We start from the raw sequence: 19,670 nt of genomic DNA, 5'->3' as shown, positions 1-19,670 counted from the left end.
TTATCTTTTTTAATGTGAGCAATACCTAATATCCTACTTACCATTAAAAATTTCTATTGTGTCCTGATTCAACTATTACATAAACTTACTCCTCCAAAGTAATGATACTGAATCACTATTTATAAAGCATGCTTTCCCTTTTTTAATTTTATTTTTTCCAGGAAGAGCAATGGGTTATGATGAGTCACCAACTCTTTTGTGTGTACAGGGTCTGGTATTAGGAAAAGTGTTTTCATGGGAAATTAACCTAAACACCAGGGAACCACGTCCAAGTTAAAGTTTGGTTCAAATTACTCCAAAATTCTGAATTTGACTTTGACTCCTGATGAACACGATGAAATAAAAGACATGAAAATACTTTATAAACTGTAACATAAGGCAATACTGAAACAAAAACATTTTAAAAATATACCCATATGGGACCATTTGTTCCTTCCCACCTCAGTGGCACCATAGCCCAGTAGTTATTCCAAAAACTCTCTTTTTGTAAAGGCTAAACATGCTAAACAGATTACTCCTTAAACTACCTGATGCAAAAAATGAAGGCTGTTGACTGATTAATCTTCAAGATGTTTCCTTTCCAGATAAATGTTTATGTGTAAACATTATTTATTAGTAGTATAATATTTTCTTATATGAATCAGCGATTCAAAAGGTCCTAGCTCAAGCAATATTAATAATGTCGTCATTAAAAATTCTCAAAATTCACTGTGGTCTTTGATTTTCAGAATGCCTGGATTCTCTATAATAGTATTTTTCAAAAGTAACTGAGTATTTTATATATTCTACAAGGAAATGTCATTCATGACTCTTCAGTTAAATATTCATTTTTTTCTAGCCATATAAACCACCTATTTTAAAAGGCTGCTGGTATTTGGATAGCTACCCAAAATTGGCTTAATTATTTCATACATTACCTACACAGGAAAGCCATTTGGTAAGCAGAAATAGACAACCTATACAAACTCACAAGATTTCAAACTACTAAAGGGCTCCAATGCGTAAGCATAGGCATAGTAATAGAAAATGGCACTTTTTATGAAAAAGTTTTACTTTATTTTGTAAAAGTAATGTTTTAAATATAGTTACTTTACTCTTTCAAAATAATGCAAGTACAATGATAGAGTAAAAAGTGCTCTGCTTTATGAACTTACTTTTAACATACTGAAGGCGTGCTGCTCACTGGAGGCAGCCATATGATCCAATCATAGAGCAAAATATGTATGAGTAAACACACAACTGAACAGTTGTGAAAAATAGATGATTAATCAAAATATTCTGTGTAAAAATACTAAATTCAAGTTATGTGGAAATTTTATGCAAAAAAAAATCATATTGTATAAACAGAATGACTCTTCAATGGTCATTTCTGAAAAACAAAACTCTAGTTAAAAAGTTGAACTTATAACTTCTCTTTTTCAAAGCATTTTCAAAACCACACCATTCAAATTAAAATAAAAATATTTTAATAATTTATTCCAAAGAGATGTTATATAGTTCTTATTCCAAGAAATCTTCTTATGATGTATAAATAAATCTGCTAACGGAAAAAAGTAAAAAATGCCAATCCAGGTCCTGGCCAGGAAGCTGGGTTGCTTAGAGTGTCATCCCTATAAGCCAAGGTTGCAGGTTTGATCCCTAGTCAGGGGACAATCAGGAATGAACCAATGAGTAAGTGGAAAACAAATCAATGTTTCTCTCTCTCTAAGATAACAAATAAATAAATAAATAAATAAATAAGAAGCCGGTCTAGAAAAGAGAACAGTTTAATTAAGTGAAAGTCAAAGTGTGATCTCAAATTATCTTTTTTCCCTCCCCATCATTTCTTTTCATGTTGCCTTCTGAGGCTGAGAGTAACTTGTAGTAGTTCACCTTGATCTACGTCTTCTCTCATGTCTCTCTTGGTTGTGATATAGGCCAGGGAAGCACTAAATCACCCTCTCTACTCACCAGGCAGGAAGATCTAAGTCCAGACTCACTCCTATCCCTGGGCTGCAATGAGTAACATTACAGAGTGTGTAAAGTCTATCACTAATTGAGCAACAAAGTAAACTTCTCTAGTGATGACTTCGCTGTACTGTTTTGTTGCCTTAATACCAAGTAACCATTAAAAACCTGAAATTCAAACTGTCTGTGGACAAACAATCATTTAAAAGTTGGGAAAGTGAGAAGTAACTATAGCGCCAACCACCTAAAGTCTCCCCTCTTCCATTCTCATGCCACACAATTTATTTTTCCCGTAATTATCCTGAATACAAACACTTTAGTTTTCACCTTTACTGCGTCAACAGTGTCACTTATTTATATCAACCAGGCTGGAAGCTCTGGGAGGCAAACAGAACATCTGGAGTCCCGCCTCCTTCAATCAGCCTTGCCCTGTCCATTTTCAGTCCGCACACCCGAGGTGCGCGCTTCCGCGGGGGGCGGCGCGGAGCCCCCCGAGGGCGTGGCTGCTGGGCAGGCGGGCACGGGAGGCCCGGTGGCACACAGTGGAGTCCGCTTCAGCTTGATCACTCGGCGTGGGGCGGCCTTCGTGTCCGACAGCAGAACCTTAGCTGGAGGGGGGTGCGCGGCTCCATTTTCAGCGCTCTGGGGCCCGTGGGAAGCCGGGGCGCAGCCCGGAGGCTCAGTGCCCGTCGGGGCTTTCGCCGGAGCGGAGCGCTGGGCTGTCCCTCCGCAGGAAGGCTGGTTCGCCGTGGCCGGGGCCCCGGCCTGGAGGGCACTAGTGGGAGACACCCTGACCGAAGCCGAGTTCTTGACCTTAATTTGGGTGCTGGTGGAAGGGCCCAAAAATCTAACAGGCTTAGGCCCAGCCTTACAGTTCACACCTTCTTCCTGCTCCCCCGGCGCCGCCAGCCTCCTGTGAACACAGAAGCACGCCGCTGTCAGCAGTTACTGCCCAGGAACCGGCGCAACCACCTCCACAGTGCACCTTGAGGGTGAGCAGAAAGGTTTTCTCATCTCCCACCATGGGCGATAAGGAAATTGGCAAGTTTATAAAAGATTGTTTCAACTTGAATACAAACTTTTAAAAATCACATACAATGCCAACAAGTTCAAATTGGGAAATGTGAGAATCATACAACATATTGCTCTGTTCCCGAGAATCCTGATGTGATCAAAGGATAACCAGAAATATCCCAAGTTATTCCTCCCAGAGATTTACTGAGGGAAAAAAGGGTTTCACAGTCAAATAAACTTGAGAAATGCTGCTGCACATTTTATTCCCCTCTTGGAGTTTTAAAATCTGTATGAACACAGGAAGGTTATGAGAAAGCCTACAGTAAGGACACCTGCTTAACCCTGGTGGGTCTGTTTTCCAATCACTCTGTCATGAAACCTTGGGCACCCGTAAAATTAGCATTCTATGGGACACATTTTGGGATCCGCTGGAACAGTCAAGCCCATGGTAATCGGATACCTTTTGAATTTGAGAAGGAGTGGGCAAAAGTGATGCTTAATAAAATTCCAGAGGAAAGACAACAAACACAGAGTCTCCATAACATCATTCCTGCTGCTCTGTTTTCTGTGCACATCTTCCACTGGACTCTAGACAGAGGTTCCTCATCATGGCACTATTGCCATTTGGAGATGGATAATTTTTTGTTGCGGAGGCTGCCCTGTGCGTTCTAGGACGTTTAATGACATCCCTGGCTTCCACCCACATTCCCTATTCCACAACGTGACAGCCAAAAACGTCTCCAAACACTGCCTAATATCCCTGGGGGACAAAACCACCCCCAGCTGACAACCACTGCTCCAGACCCAAACAGCACTTGCTAACTATAGGTTCAATGGGAAAAATAAATAATGATAGCAAAATGAGGGCATTTAAGAAAAAATATCTGTTTTAACAAGAGATTAACTACTAAAAAGTGAATAAACTTGGCTTTTCTAAGAAAGATCCAGAGAGCAATCTGAAATTCCATAGGAGAATTGAATCAAGATCTAGAGCAGATGATCCAGAACATGTGAAAGCCATGAATAATTCCAAGACAATAAGAGAAAGGTGATTTTAAATGTATTTAAAACAGTGAAGGACAAAGATGTAGGGTGAATATAATGCTAATAATTTTACAGAACACAAGAAAATACCATTAAATTAAAATGCTATTTGTGGCAACAAGATAGAGAAAGGAATTCAGAATAAGTCATAGGAAATTTCAAATATTAAGTATAATAAATATTTTTTCACTATTGCCAATGAAGCCTGATTTCACTTTTGTGGGGAAAAAGTACTTACCACAACATTCCCACTGTCTCCACTAGTATTATTAAAAGCATAAACTCCCAAAAAGAACATACTATAATGCAGCTTTAGAGCATTATTTGCATCTTTTACATAGTTTTGGTAACTGCATTTATCAAGATTTGTATTTCGGTGGTAGGGCAGAATATTCATCTAGGGGGTTATAGGCTTAGTAAGGTCAAGAACTATTATTCATTCCCCCAATAAAGTCAGTAAAAACATAGGTCACAGATAAAAAACAAAAATCCAAAAACATCAAGAGCACAGATAACCTCTTTCGAATCGGAGCCATGTGACGCAGGCTTCCAAGTAAAGGCCGCTCTTCCAGAGTCCAACACTCTATCAGCTCGTGAGGCACTCGCCAGTAGCTAACACCTGGAAGATAAAAAGATATAATTCAGAGAGCCTTTGTCCACTGCAAAATGTTCAGAAACACAGTTTCACATAAGATGAGCCAGAAAGAGCGTTTGAGGTTCATGCTCCCGTTTGACGAAGGGAAATGTACATAGCAAGTGTTCCCACAAGGAGCCAGGGCAGTGGCACAGCTCATGACCTAGGTCTAGGAAGGGCTGGCTACCAGCCCCAGCTCTGCCACTGATAAACGGCAGGTCTTATATGGGCCCCAGGCAATTGGTGTGTGCTGATTAAAGGGGGCAGGCTCTGGAGCCAAGACTGCCTGGGTCTGAATCCCACTTCTGTCACTCACTAATTACGTGACCTTAGGAAAGTTAACTTTTCTGTACCTAAATTTTCTCATCTGCAAAATGTTGACAATTATAAAACATACCTCACAGGATTGCTGTGATAATTAAATGAGTAAATAAATATAAAATGCTTACGACAGGGCCTGGCACAGACTAAGTACCCAAGATCACTGACTTCTACAAAGCATACAACTGCTTTTAACTTTCAGAAAGCATGTAAGGAGCATCACTGTTATTAATAAAGTTCTGGAAGGCTTGTGGAAAGCCATAAGTCAGGAAACAGAAGTAAGAGAAAGGCCAATTAGAAGGAAGAAGATAGTTATTGTTATTTGAGAACAATATGTCTTTTTAGAAAACTCAAAAGAGTCAACTAAAGGTATTTTAAACGATGAGTTTGGCAGGCTAAAATAGCTGGATACAATATATGTAAACAAAGAGCAGCTTACTTATGATAAATTAATTAGAAATTATAGCAGGAAATACCATTCACTATAGTAATAAATAAAACAAAAAATAGCTAGGACTGCCCTACCAAGAAATGCTTGAGTGTTGTATGAAGAAAACTGCTAAAATATATTTATCCACCCATCCAGCCATAAAAAATGAAGACATGAAGATTATGTTGAGACACATGATGGTCCTGAATGGGAAATCTGAATGTTATAAAGATGTCAGTTCTTAGATTACATTGTAAGTTTAACACAATTCCTACCAAAATACCAATAGGACTCTTTGGGAATCTCGAAATGATTCTAAAATTCCTTTGAAAGAATAAACAGGTAAAATGGCCAAGAACATTTTGGGAAGTAGAGGTCATTAAAGAGATGAGGCTAACTCTGTTTGATAGTGAAACACGATGTAGATAATAATAATAAAAAACGTGTTTCTGCTGTAAGGATAGATGCAGAGATCAAGAGTAAACCCCAAAGAAGTTATAAGAATAAAAATAGTATGTAATAAGAAAGTCACATAGTTGATTAACTAAGTATCAACGAAAAAAGAGATAGACTATTTAATATGTAATTGAGAAGTATGCTTGAGAGAAAAACAACTTTAACCTCACATCATTTATCAAAATAATCCCAGGTAGATTTATGAATGAAAAATAAAACTACAGTAAACTAAAAGGAATTTTTAGGAAATAATTAATTTCTTAGTAGGGAAAGAAATGGTAAGCTTAAAATAAATTATAAAACTAAATTAATAAATTTGATTATATAATATGTAAAGTATAACTTTAAAGCAAAAATATTAAATTAAAAGACTAATAAAAAACTAGGATAAATAATGTTACATTAACTTGAAAGAGAATATCTTTGATACAGAGGTTTATTTTAATTGATTAGAAAATCAACTCCATCTCTCCTCTATGAATAAGTGTGCAAGGTTCATGAGCATAAAATTCCCAGGAAGGGAAATAACATACAGTAAGAGGTTCCAACTCATTTATCATGAAATATACATTAAATGGCAACTATTTTTTTATATGCCAGATTAGTAAAGATCTCATATGTTCTTGGCAGGAGTAAAAATTAATATTACTTTTTTGAATATAATCAGTACATATCAGTAGCATCAAAATTGTTCATGTCCTTTGACCCAGTAATTCTACTTCTAGGACTCTAGAAGGCAGAAAGGATTATGAACAGAGATGTCCAATTAAGCATTAGTCATCATAGGTAAAGAAAGAAAAACAATCTAAATGTCTATAAGAGAGGGTTAAATACATTTTGGAACATTTATGGACTAATATAGCTATTCAAATTATTTTGAATAACTTTTTACATAGATGAATGCCCACAGTAAAATAAGAAATGATCAAAAGCAGGAAAGAAAATTAAATGTAAAGTATTTTTAATTATGTACATATCATGTGACTGGAAAAAAGACTAGAATGAAATACATCAAAGAACATAAATCATGATTCCTAATTTTAGGATTAGACATGCTTTTGATTTTCTTGTATACATTTTTCTATATTTCCAAAGTTTTATACGATGAATGTGAATTACTTTATAGGGAGGAAAAAATAAAAGTTTTAAAAACAAACAGTGGTATATCCATACAATGGGCCACTACTTAGCATAAAAAGGAATGATCATTGATACATATATCAACATGGATGAATTTTCAAAGCATCATGCTATTCCATTTATATAACACTCTGGAAAGCAGCTTGGTAAAAATGAGCAAATTTCAAAGTGTGCATTTAAAGATTATTTTAATTGTTTCATAAGAGCTCTTTAGACACTTTACCAGCATAATTTTCATTTCCTCTCTCTTTTTTTTTATTATTATACATTATATGCTTAATTTAGAGGTACACTTTCTAGGACAATGCTAGGTACGTAGTAGGTGCTACGTAAACTCTTGTTTAATTGCACTAAATAAGCATAACTAACAGAATTATAGGTTACTGAATTATAAACTATTAATAATATCTAATTCACAGCGTTTAAAGATTTGTAAGTAAATTATCTCAATGTTACCATGAAATGACAAATACCTAGACCCACACACAAAAAAATACTTTCTCAAAAAAAGAAGTGCATATTTAAGCTTACTTTGTCTTACTAAGGATAAGTCTACCTTCTGCCATGAAATAAAAGAATGGTACTATACCTTTTCCTTCCCAGGCATCAAAGGCATCCATCATTTTCTTCAGCTCTGCTACTGAATAATAGCTCCAAATGTACTGAACATTATTTCCCGCCTCTCTAGAAACATTGAAAAAGGTAATGAAAATATCCTACCTAGGTATGAATGTATGTGTATGAATATATATATACTTATATATATAGTTAATAGACAATAAGTGCTTGTTCATTAAGGAGAAGGTATGTTTTGTGAACTTGAAGCACATATATAGTACTATATGAGTATAATATACTATATGAATATGCTAACCTACAGTTGATCTCTTTTTACTGTAGTAAAATATTTGTTAATTTCACAATATAGACCATGCTGACAAATCAACAAACTTCAATAAAGTTAGAAAAGACTCAACTTTGACTAAAACTTTCCTGGCACTTTGCCAGGCAGTTATATAGAAACATCTCTGCCTATAAAGAATTCCGAAAATGATGACATATTTAACCATCTAAAAAACAAACTCATGTACTCATGCATTAGTCACTAATATGTGCCCAATTCAGTATCCCAGAGAATTTTTGAAAATTTGCTAAGTTAATTGACCAGTGTAAATAAGATTATAGGGAAAGTATTAAGAGAATAACCCTTAAGAATTTAACATGTTCAAGTTGTAGAATTTTAAGGCAGGGAGGGACTAGGAAAGTTTTCCATCATTTCTCAGACCAGGATACCAATGCACAGGCTAGTTCTCGGTCATTCAGTGGGCCTACTGATTCCTTGGCGAGTGCTTCTGCCCCTAGACTATACTCAAGACACCCAGGCATGTGGCTTTGCTTTTCTTTCTTTATAAAGCCTCGCAGGGAATTCTGATGTCCATTCCCACTGAGAACCACAGTACTAGCCCACACGGATGGCCCATAGTTTATACATATATGAAATGGCCTTATTAGAACTCCTCCTGAAGCAGGCCTATCTTGACAGCTCCAAAGGCTCATTCTGCTTGTCGGGGGTGCTGATGGTCTTTCCTAGTCAACCATATATTCCATTCAGTAACACCTCTTAGAAAAGACCAAGACTTAATTTTGCTCCTTTTTCATTTTTAAATATGGACATACCTTTTAAAAATGCTTTTACTGTGAATTCTTCCTCCCAGCTGCTTATCAATAGCATCTGTTCCATCAGTTTTTGTGGAATATACACCAATAATTCTACTCTCACAGCTTGCACCAGATGTGTTAAGATAGTGGAGAACCCAAACTGTTGGTTTATTGCAAATCAAACCATATGAATCACAGAAGTCTGTTAAAGCCTGGAGATAGATAGATAGATAAATAGATAAATAAATAAATAAATAAATAAATAAATAAATAAATAAATAAATAGATAGATAGATAGATAGATAGATATATTTGAATTTAACTCTGGAATTTAACTCTGGAAAGTAATTTTTAATAAAAAAGTTAATTTGCTATTACTTTCATATAAAGCTGCAATTTCAGTTGATCACGAGGGAAATAAAAAGATTATACCTGGTCTTTAAAAACCAAACATGCATGTGTTAAATTTGGGGTACAGGGCAAATCACAAAAAGGCACCATCCAAAAACCCAACACCTTTTCATCTAGAGAATCCTGTTCCACATGGAAATTACGTTTTATTTCCTCCTTCTTTAACCTCACTACCAACATCACTTCTAATTTTTAAATCTTTATATAATAACTATGAATTATACCTTTTTACTTTTCCCTCTGTTTTCCTCAAATTTCCCACTTGACTCAATCTTCCTTTCACCTTCTACTGACCAGCCCCATCACTGATGCTTATTTTTAAATCCAAATCCAATCATAGATTAATCAGATTTTAACTTGCTCTTTTACATTGCAAGATATGAATATATGAACTCAACACATACTGTCTGAACTAATTTGGCACTTATCTACCTATTCATTCATTCTCTTGAATATTAAGTATATACTATGTGCTGAGCACTGTCTAAGGTCCTGGAGATATAATGGTGAACAAGAGACAGAGTCCTAGCCCTCCTAGAGTTTACAGCTAATGCAGCAGAAAGCATTAAATAAGCCATCAGCACACAATGTCGTAAGTGATACCAGGTGAGCCTACAAGGTGCTAAGGGGCACAGAGCAGGGAGGCTCCCTGGGAGAAATGGCACCATTATTGCTGTGAGCACCCTGAGGACAGGCACTTTTGTCTGTTATATCTCAAGTGTCTGGAATAGTGCCTGAAAATAAAGGAGATGCTTAATATTTACTGACTCAGTGAATGAAAATAGGACCCTGACATGTCTTGCATTTTCACTTAATATTGCTATCTAACTCCTGTATTGGCTTTTAACTTTATCTGCACATCTATGAGAATTCCCAACTATATTATAAACTGTTCAAGGGCAAGAACTATATGTTGTATTTCTTTGTGTCCCACACAATCTCTAGAACAGTGCTCCATATGCCAAAAACATTTGAAATAAATATGTGTTGGCAGATAGAATGAATGTAGCATGCTATGACCTTTTTGCACACAAACCAGGAATAAAAGACCAGAGTTGGAACTTCAAAAGATGAACATTAACCCACTCCAACCTTCCAGTCAAGCTTTATTAGCCCCATTCTGCAGATGGGGCAAAAAGCCACCAAAAAACTACCTAACAACTCAATTCATAAATAACTTCAAGAGCAGAACCCATACAATCATGCAAATTCCTGGCTGGGATCTGGAACCAAATGAACTTTCTCTTTCTGTTGCACTCCTAATAGCCATAGCATCAGATTGCTCTCCCAAACACTGATATCCAAATCAAAGACTTCACACCAATTTAGATCAGTTTTCACGATTAACAATGATCTAGGAAAGATATTTTTCTTAGATGTCTGAAGCTGCTAATTAATAGGAAACATAGTACTTATCAATAAGGCAAAAACAGATTTTAAATAGTAAAGATCTTTAAAATGATTTAAAATAAAAGCATCTTTAAAAAAATTTACTGATCTCAAAGTGAATTAATCAAACTGATGTTCTAACTTAGTAACAAACTCTACACTCACTAAATCAGGTAAGAGATTTTACACAATCTTTTATTTATTATGACCATTCTTTTAAAAAAAAAAACAATTTCAAGAAATAAAATACTACTACTATACCCTCACATACTACAGTATAGCTCTTAAATTCAAAAAGGACTTCAAGAGAAGAACAGTTCTATAAAGTAGCCATCAAAAAGTGTTAAATCTTAAATGAAGAATAAAAACTCCATAAACCTTTCAGTGGCAATGTAATGTACTTTCCTAAAATAGAATTTTTGGCCTTAAAAAATGATTAATAGTCATTAAGAAATGTGTCTTCAAAAATTATAAAAAAACTAAAGCTGTCTAATGTTTGATTTATGTAACAACACAGGCTATGCAAAATAACACATTGTTTTGTGCATAAAAAATTTATATATATATATATATATATATATATATATATATATATATATATATATATATATACGTACACATATATATATTTTAAAACTTAAGAAAATGCCAAGACCTTTTTAAGTTCTATATTTGACCTTAAAGAATATGTCTCCATTTCATTAGCCAAGTGGTCAGACAGGCTGTAAGGATAAGGGATGCCAAAGTAATCAGCCTCTTCCTGTAGAGCAACTCGGGTTTGCTCATCTGTGGGAATGTGAACTTCTCCATGAAGATAATCCAAAAGGTATTTAAATAGATGTCCATCACGGTCAATAACACAAGCCCCTAGAAAATATTCAGTTCAAAAATAATTGCAGATACATATGACCATTGACAAAATTTCAACATGTCAAACTAAAATCAGATTGAGGTAGAAATGTTTCTCTCAAGAAAGTTCACATTCAGTGTTCAAATAGGTTTAGTCAAACTTTGTGATCATCCGTATTCTCGCCTACCATACAGGAAAATGTATTCTGAGCTCCACTTGGAATTTTGGATGCAATGACCATATTCCCACTAAACCCCCTGCAAAAGCCATGGAGATCTCAGACTACTGGTGGAAATGGAAGCTTACCCCTAACTTCAGCCCAGATGGGCCAGGAAAGGCCTACGGAGTTTCTCTCTAATGAGGGCTTGCAGGGTGCTTACTATTATGTCCAGTGTTTGTGTTGATCTGTAGCCCCAACATATAAACCAAGGGTTCCCAGCTCCAGGCATGCCATGTGTTTGGATTTATTAAATTAGTCCCTTTTTACTGTGAAAATCTAAGCTTTAAAGAGCAAATGCTATGCTGGTACTACTTTATGATAAAAGGCTTTTCTTAGGCAATTTAGCAGAATTTAAAAAACACAATTCTGTATGAGGTTACTCAGTAATTCTTTTTCTCCTTTGATTAGTTTAGAAAAGAAGGGATTAAGAAGGTAAAACTTAGGGACAGAAAAAAACTCAATCTCTGCTTATGATCCTTCACCAGCAACCTTTCTGTCCAGATGGACATCAAGCCCTAGTCACCAGCCATCAGTGAGTTTTCCATGCCTTCAACTGCCATTCAGCTGGCAAAGCAATCTCTTAAGATCCAGGATTTACTAGCAGCCCCTCATGCTCAAGACCCATCAAGCTCTCTCTTCTAACACAGAAGCAAGAATGGGTTCCACGAGCCCCAGAACTTCTAAGGTGTGCAAAAAGCCTTACTTACAGCTAGACTAGGTGACGAATTTAACTCTAACTCTACACTAACAATGACAGCCCTGTCAATTATGAGGGCAACTGCTTTTTCCAGGAATACGTATTTTATAACTTGAAAAACACAGAGAAGCTAATATATTTAATCAGCCTCAATACCTTTACCCATGGAGTTGCATGAATGTAACAATTTTCAAAATATAATTAATCCCTATACTTAAGTCATGATTGGCCTTCACACACTCTCACTGTTTGTCAACTTTCAGCAAGAGCATCACAGATTCTAGAAACTGGTATTTAATTTCTCCATGTATTTAATAAATCTCCATACAGTCCTAATGATTTCACTCATTAGTAAACTAATCTAATCTATTTCATTGTAATTAGTAAAGTCAAAGGGAATTTAAACTAGACTCCTATTTTAATGAATATTCATGATCATGCTTAAAGATTGTAGATATTTACCTGATTCATCTGTTTTTAGAGGAAAACGACCACTGAACATGGATGCCAGCATGGAGTCCTTAAATCGGCACAAGGACTCACGCCTGGCTGTGTAAATACAGCCACCTACATTCAGTCGAAGAATATCTAATATCTCTTCTTCTGACTTATGATCTTCCATTGCTCCCACCAACGCCTGAATTTTTTCCTTGAAACACTTTCAGAAACTGCAAACAATGGTGGTCCTGGTCCCTCTCTATAAAAACAAAGGACAATCACCACTGGCATTTTCAACAATAGACAATAAAATAAATACATTTTAATGTAATTTCAAATAAATTCCTCAGCACTGGCAATATTGAAGGACTTTATACAATATGAAGGAAGTTTGAAATATGCTGAGAACCTAGAAAACTCTGGTTCAGATGATTTGTAAATAATAATAAACTATTATCAATGAAATCACAGCTGTTGAGATGACTGTTTAAAGAATTAAGCAACATAATGCATTGTCTGTCATACATAAAGCAAAGGTGAGGTGTGCTTATGATCTTCAACATTCATAAATCTTTTTAAATTACAATGAGTCTGAGGGAGCTGTTTAGACTGCAGAGGACATCAGTGTGTAGCATGGGATGAGGCTGCTGGGCTCTGCCACTTACTAGCTCTGGGACCTCAGGCAAACACTTGTCTTCCTCTGCCTGTGTCTTCATCTTCAGAATGGAGGGAGGGATGGTGCCTACCTCCAAGGACTATCAGAGACATAATTGATAAAACATATAAAAAGCATATAGAACAGTCTCTGACTCAAAGTTAGTCCTTAATAAGTGATAAATATTACCTATAATGATATAAATTTTGCCATAAGGTGTATACTAGGGACTTGATATTGGCTCTGGAGATTTAAGGAAACAAAAGAACAGAAATTATTAGCAATGGTAATTGTAATTTCTAAGTTAGGTGACTAAGGAAGATACAATTTATCAACTGAGATCTTAATTCTATATATGCCAGTGGCCAGACTGGTCCAGAAGAACAAATAACATCTCTAAATCATCTCACTTCTTCACTCTGAAATGGCTGAAGCTTTATGAAAATTTTAAGAATTTGATTTCTTAATCTATCCTAGGAATAGATGACCCAGAGGTGACTGTGGCATTTCTGTGGAACCTAGAACACCACCGTGATGAAAGAGGTGCTCCCGATTGAGATCCACCATTTCTGCACATTCCATAAGCAAGGGTAAAGTGGCTGCCAAGAGGCTCAGCTACACCCATGGAAATTCGCTTTCACTATGTGGTCAATTAAGATCCTTTCCTTAGATGCTCCAATTTATCCAGTCTCCAATGAAAGGGGGAAAGGAGGCCGTTGGCGTGAGGAAAACCATGTGTGTCAGTAGACAGAAGCTATTACGGACCCATGGTCCAGCCTTCAAAAACCACTGGTGGATGTCACTTCCTGCACTACCTATAGGTCCTGGGAGCAGCCCCCGAAAGATCCAAATGCGAGAACCGCCTTTGCGGCATCAGATGGAACTGGTCCTGCTGCCCCGGTTGCCATCTCCCTGGAATCTTATCTATTCTTCAAAGCCCCAGGCAAAGCCCGCTGCTGGCATAACCTTCCCAATCACCCCCAAATTAGAATCTTTGCAGTTCTCCAAATAAACTTTGTACCTCTGTCTACATTTTACCTCACTTGTTTAACCCCTGGTTTGACCCCTAGTTTGGGGGAGGATAAGCCCTTGGAAAGCAGGGCCTGTGCCACTCTAATTCCCATTTACTGAGTGCTCAGTGTGCCAGCCACCGTAGGAAACGCCTGACAGGCGCTACCGAATGCACACAAAGGCCCACTGGACAGGGCTCCCGAGCCTGCGGGCAGAGGAGGACACTGGGGAAGACAGGGCGTGGCGGGTGCAGGGCCCACACGGAGGCCGGCTGCCAGCAAGGGGCAGCTCCCCCGGATCCAGCTCGGCGGACCAGCTCCAGGGGCTGCCTGCTGCGCCCACGCCGCCTCCTTCAGCGCTGCTGCGCCAAGGATGCTGACCCGGGCCTGCAGCGAGCATCGCAGGGGCGCCGCGGCACCCCGAGGGCACGGGCTTGGGGGGCACCCTGCTCAGCCTCCCCTAAGGCAGGGGGCCATCACCATCCCAAGCCCGGTCCCGGAGCCCATCCTCAGGTGCACCCGCTTGGCTCCCTGCTGTGTGGGAAGCGTCCCAGGCGGTCCTGGGACCACCTGTATCAAAACCATCGGGACCGCCCGTGGAAATGCAGATTCCCGGGCCAGGGCGCCGAGCCCGGGCCGGGAAGGAGGAGGAGGGGTCGGGAGTCCGCCCGCGGACCCAGTTTGAGAAGCGCTGCTCGGGGACCTGGCGCCTCTCCCACGGGGTGGGGTGAAAAGGGGCTGGGGCGCCAGGAAGCCTCGCCGCAGCCTCCCCGCGGCGCGGCGGCCACGGGGCCGACCCGAGCCGAGCCCAGGGCCCAGGCCGCCGTGTCAGCAGCGCGGCCCGGGCCTTTCTCGGGGCGCCCCGCCGCCTCCCGGGGCCGCGGCCACCCGGAGCCCGGGTCCTCCGCGCGGGCGAGACCGGGTAGGCAGCCTCCCCGACTGACCTGCGGCCCGCCCGGCCCTCGGCGCGGCCGCCAGACACTGCGGGGCCCCACTCGGAAGTGGGCGCCTCCTCCGCTGCTCGGCAACTCGACGGGCAGCGCGGCCCCAGCGGCGCCCCCGTGCGGCCCCGCCCGGCAGCGGCGCCCGGGACACGCCCGCCCCGCCCTGGAGCTGGCCCCGCCCCGCCAGCGCCCCGCCCCGGAATGGTCCGCCCCGCCTGCGTTCCGCCCCGGCCCCGTCCGGCCCCGCCCGCGTTCCGCCCCTTTACTGGTCCGCCGGGCCGGTGGCCGCGGCCTGCCACGCGGGAGAAGGGGGCAGGAGTCAGGGGGCTCGGCACACCCTGCGGGGAAAGGAAAGGCCGCCAGAGAGTCACGGGCTGGACGCCGGGGCCGCTGCTTTTCAGTAGGAAGAAAAGAACAGCGAGGTTGCGGTGGTCCGGGGTCCTTTGATGAGTGGTAAGAGTTAGAATGCGTTAGGTTTTCGCACCCCTCGGCGAGGGCCCTTCCCTCCAAACTGGGCTGCTCAGGGCCAAGGTTTAGTAATACTGGACTGCAAGAGGAGTCCATTTGGATAGTATTGGGGGTTTGCAAAGCTATTTCACACAGAGCATGTTTGTTTAATATGTGAAACAACCCTATAATTTTATTCTCTTAGAGCAGGTAAAATTGAAACAAGAGCCAATATTTCTGTGCACCTGACATTCTCCAAATCCACTGTATGCTCTGTTTAATTTCCACATAACAATAACCCCGAAAGAGTTCTTTCATTTTCCAGGTGCACCCTACCTTATGCAAAAGACTTTGCTAGATATTTCAAGAACAATAAAACACAGTCCTGTTTTCAAGGTACTTTCTCTGAGTCCATAATAACTGGTTCTTAATTCCTCTGGGTCTTATAAAGGAATAAGCCAATGAGAGGTAAACCCACCAACCCCCTCAGATATTAATAGTCAGGTGAGAGATGGAAGGTTTATTTAACCTAGGCTGAACACAATATTACAGTTCACAGTGATTATGTAACAGTTATGAATTCTGTTCACCAAATAACTCAGCAACACATTTACAAAGCAAAAATAAAATCATAGCACATGCAAAGAAACATTGATAGAAATACACTAGTAGTAGGAATTTTAATATGTCACTTTTAGTACAAGGAGACTAACTAAACAAAAAATAAGGAAAATAAATATGGATGAAAACAGCATAGTCAATAAAATAGATCTCATGAATACACTTACTTTATAGTCTGAAAATAGAGAATATAATGGTAAAATATATCAGTTTTCTCTAAGGTAATTTATAAATTTAACAAATACCAATAAAAATACATAGATTTTTTTGGAGCTAGACAAGTTGACATTAAAATTCATATGGAAAAGCAAAAATAGCCAGGAAAGCAGGAAAAAGAAAAGTTTATGAGGGTGGCTAGCCCTATCATTCATTAAAGTACACTATAAATCTGGTTTGTTTATCTACTCATGGCACTCATGAATGAATAAACTAATAGACCAGTGGAATAAAATAGAAAGTCCCAGAAATAGATATAAATGCATATGGAAATTTAATATGTGAAAACATAGTATCTCAAATTACTTGGGAAAAAATGGGCAATTTAATAAATATTGGTAGGACAACTGGTTTGCCATTTGGAGAAAGATAAAATTAGAACCAAGTTTCATATAATCAAGAAAAACTCCAAATGGACCTTGGATATAAATATCAAAGATGAAACCATATAAGTACTAAAAGAAAATATGTATGATTTTCTCTTTTGTCTGATGTAGGAAAAGACTTTCTAACTATGACTCAAAATTCAGATGCAATAAAAAATAAATTTGATAAATTTGACTATGTTTTTCAAAACTTGAATAACAAAAAATAAACTAAGATAAATTACTAACCAGGAAACAATTTCCTCTCCACACATACACACATTTCTCACATATTTCTTAAAAATATGAAAAGATGTCCAAATTCACTCATCTGAAGTGCAATGCTAATTAAATCTACTCTGGTAATACACCTCCAAAGTGTGACAAAGTCATTGTGTTATCAGTGGAAGTGGAGTTGTTGGGTGCCATGGGGAAAAGAATTTCCTGAGGTCCCCATGGGAAGACGGGTTTTGTGGAAAGCTTTATTGATGATGTAAAATTAAGGGGGTTCCTCTTCAAGGTCCCATCTCTGTCCGCCCTGTCATAAAAGAAGTCCAATCTTGTCTGCAGCGGGGCCAAAATTAAAACCAGTGTCCAGAGTTTCTGCTCCATTTTAAGTATCATCCAGCCCAACATCCTGCGTGTATGGCTGCTTAAGGCTACATGGCGGGGGAGCTTATGGGATAGACGTAGCAGGGCAAGCCCAGCTGGGGTGGCTCAGTGGTTGAGCATTGACCTATGACCTGAGGGTCACGGTTCAATTCCATGGTCCAGGCACATGCTGGGCTGGATACCCAGCATGGGGGTGAGCAGGAGGCAGCTGATCAATGATTCTCTCCCATTGTTGATGTTTCTATCTCTCTTTCCCTTTCTCTCCCTGAAGTCAATGAAAAGATTAAAAATTAATTAATTAATGATAAATAAATAAATAAATAAGTAAGTAAATAAATAAATAATAAATAAATAAATGAAGTAGCAGGGCAAGTGACCAGGGCGAAGTTTCTATCGCTGGTGTGTCTTGCCTGTGGGTGTCAGTTTCAAGCCAGGCAGCTACAGTGACTGCACATGTCTGGTAGAGTGGAAGTCCCCTTGGGCTCCGAGCATGACCTGTGATAACAGCCAAGCTCCAGTGTCAAATTGTCTGACCTCTGAATTCTTATAGCCCATGGCAGGCAGCCGTCCCACTCATGTGGGTGTCCAGATGGAGTCCTATCTGTGTCCAGACTTGTGGTTTTGGACCCCCAAGAGCATTCTGTTACACCCTTGGGCATACTGCCACTTAACATAACTATCATGGGTAACAGTGACTCCACACTGGACTGTCGGAAGGTGTTGAAAAAGCCTGCTCTGCTCTGCTCTTGCTCCGTTTGTAGGCTGTCCTGGTAGCATGTCTGTGGCTCCGTCCATGTCCACTGCCAAGGCCCCCTGGTTCCTGCCTGTTTTCAAGCCCACATCTCTGTCCTCTCCAGAAATGCTTTAAACTACCCGTTGTTCTTTCCTGCTCTGTCAGCCTGGGTTACCTGGTGCAGTTCAACCTGCCAGACCACCACCAGTGATCAGGTTAGATGGTTTAATAAAAGGCAGTGCACTATTTCTGCTTTGTCAGTTTATGGACTTGCAGTGCGTCTTCTATTTGGCCCCTACTCAGGGACGACATTTCTTGGATGATTTTTGTTTTAGTAACGCTGAGATGTTAAAGGAGATTTTTGCTGTTGTGATGTTTGACAGTCAGCCTTCCTCTTCTTTCTTTCCCTCCACCCCTTTATTAGTGTGGGGAGTGTGGGTCAGGATAATCAAATTTTAATAGACTGGAATCTACCTTTAGGTGGAGGAAATCAGGGAAGAATAAAGGAAAGTGAAAGGAAAAAAGCAAAATCAGCTCCTTGTGCCAGAGATTATCACAGCAGAACTGTGAGCCCATTTAATTGGTTTATTTTATAGATAAGGAGTTTGCAACTAAGATCATATATGTATAGTGTGTATTCAAGATACAAATAACTGCACCTTCATGCTCCTAGCCCAGGGCTCTTGCCTCATCAGTTATAACAAATGACCTGAAAGCAGGCTGAGATCAGGTTAAATTAAGTAGCCCAATTAATTATAGTTTTTAGGTTTATGGTTGTGTATGATAAGAATTTACATTTTCAAGAGCTTTTATAATTTAAAAAGCCCTTGGTTCATTAAATTCTCGCAACTGCTCTAAGATAATCAGCACTTTTTAAAAGAGTGACGTTGGAATCCACGCCTTGATAAAATTTTTAACATCTCTCCTACCTCTGATTGCCCTATCTCCCTTTTCCTATTTGTTTTGCTATTGAAGTTGTAGGGACAAAATGAGTCAGGAAGAAAGCAAAATTAATGACAGTATTTGAACAAAAGGGTCTGTTGATTAGAACCATCATAAAAATATATTGGATGCATCATAAAAATATATTAACCGCCATTTTACAAACGAGGAAACTACATATATATGTAACATCTATAACATGTATATTACATGTATAACATGTATTATGCATACATAACATATATGTGTGGTTTGTGTACGATGGAAAATGCCATTCTTGTATACTTAGCTACAACAGACCATTAGCACAAGACCTAAATATTGACGAGATCCAGGATTTTCGACGAAATTTCATTGCTGCTTTCCCCCCAGGAAGTTAAAAAGAAAAACGGGGAGAGCTTTTAAGTGCAAAGCAATAGTGCTGGCGTCGTGGGGCAAAGCAGCAAAGAGGTGGGCGGGCAGTCCCACGCAGCGT

At 39.3% G+C, this 19,670-nt stretch overlaps 1 protein-coding gene across 3 annotated transcripts; it reads right to left on the bottom strand.

The window, feature by feature from the left end:
- Positions 1-1,750: 1,750 nt before the first annotated feature.
- Positions 1,751-15,396, bottom strand: KCTD18 (potassium channel tetramerization domain containing 18). 3 transcript variants are annotated; one of them, XM_081141995.1, is made up of 9 exons: positions 15,260-15,396; positions 13,495-13,548; positions 13,316-13,405; positions 12,675-12,909; positions 11,101-11,312; positions 8,664-8,857; positions 7,576-7,670; positions 4,522-4,624; positions 1,751-2,860 (listed from the first exon to the last, which is right to left on the bottom strand). In XM_081141995.1, the coding sequence occupies exons 4-9, from the start codon at positions 12,832-12,834 to the stop codon at positions 2,362-2,364; spliced, it is 1,263 nt and encodes a 420-aa protein (XP_080998121.1). In that variant the 5' UTR covers positions 12,835-12,909; positions 13,316-13,405; positions 13,495-13,548; positions 15,260-15,396; the 3' UTR covers positions 1,751-2,361. The 3 variants fall into 3 exon arrangements, with proteins under 3 accessions (XP_080998121.1, XP_080998122.1, XP_080998123.1); XM_081141996.1 differs by lacking the exon at positions 13,495-13,548 and having other exon boundaries at positions 15,260-15,353; XM_081141997.1 differs by lacking the exons at positions 13,316-13,405; positions 13,495-13,548 and having other exon boundaries at positions 15,260-15,356.
- Between the last annotated feature and the right edge of the window lie 4,274 nt (positions 15,397-19,670).

This window comes from Miniopterus schreibersii (genome assembly GCF_964146895.1).
Source record: "Miniopterus schreibersii genome assembly, chromosome: 7".
In the NCBI taxonomy this organism is placed as follows: domain Eukaryota; kingdom Metazoa; phylum Chordata; class Mammalia; order Chiroptera; family Miniopteridae; genus Miniopterus; species Miniopterus schreibersii.
Note: the sequence above shows the minus strand (reverse complement) of the source record. Positions and strands in the feature narration are given on the sequence as shown.

Coding starts and splice junctions, on each gene's coding strand:
- KCTD18 (XM_081141995.1), bottom strand. CDS start 12,834: ATGGAAGATCATAAGTCAGAAGAAGAGATATTAGATATTCTTCGACTG. Junction 7,671..8,663: donor AGTAAAAGCATTTTTAAAAG/GTATGTCCATAT, acceptor CAATGTTTCTAG/AGAGGCGGGAAATAATGTTC. Junction 2,861..4,521: donor ATGGCTCCGATTCGAAAGAG/GTTATCTGTGCT, acceptor CTGTGTTCACAG/GAGGCTGGCGGCGCCGGGGG.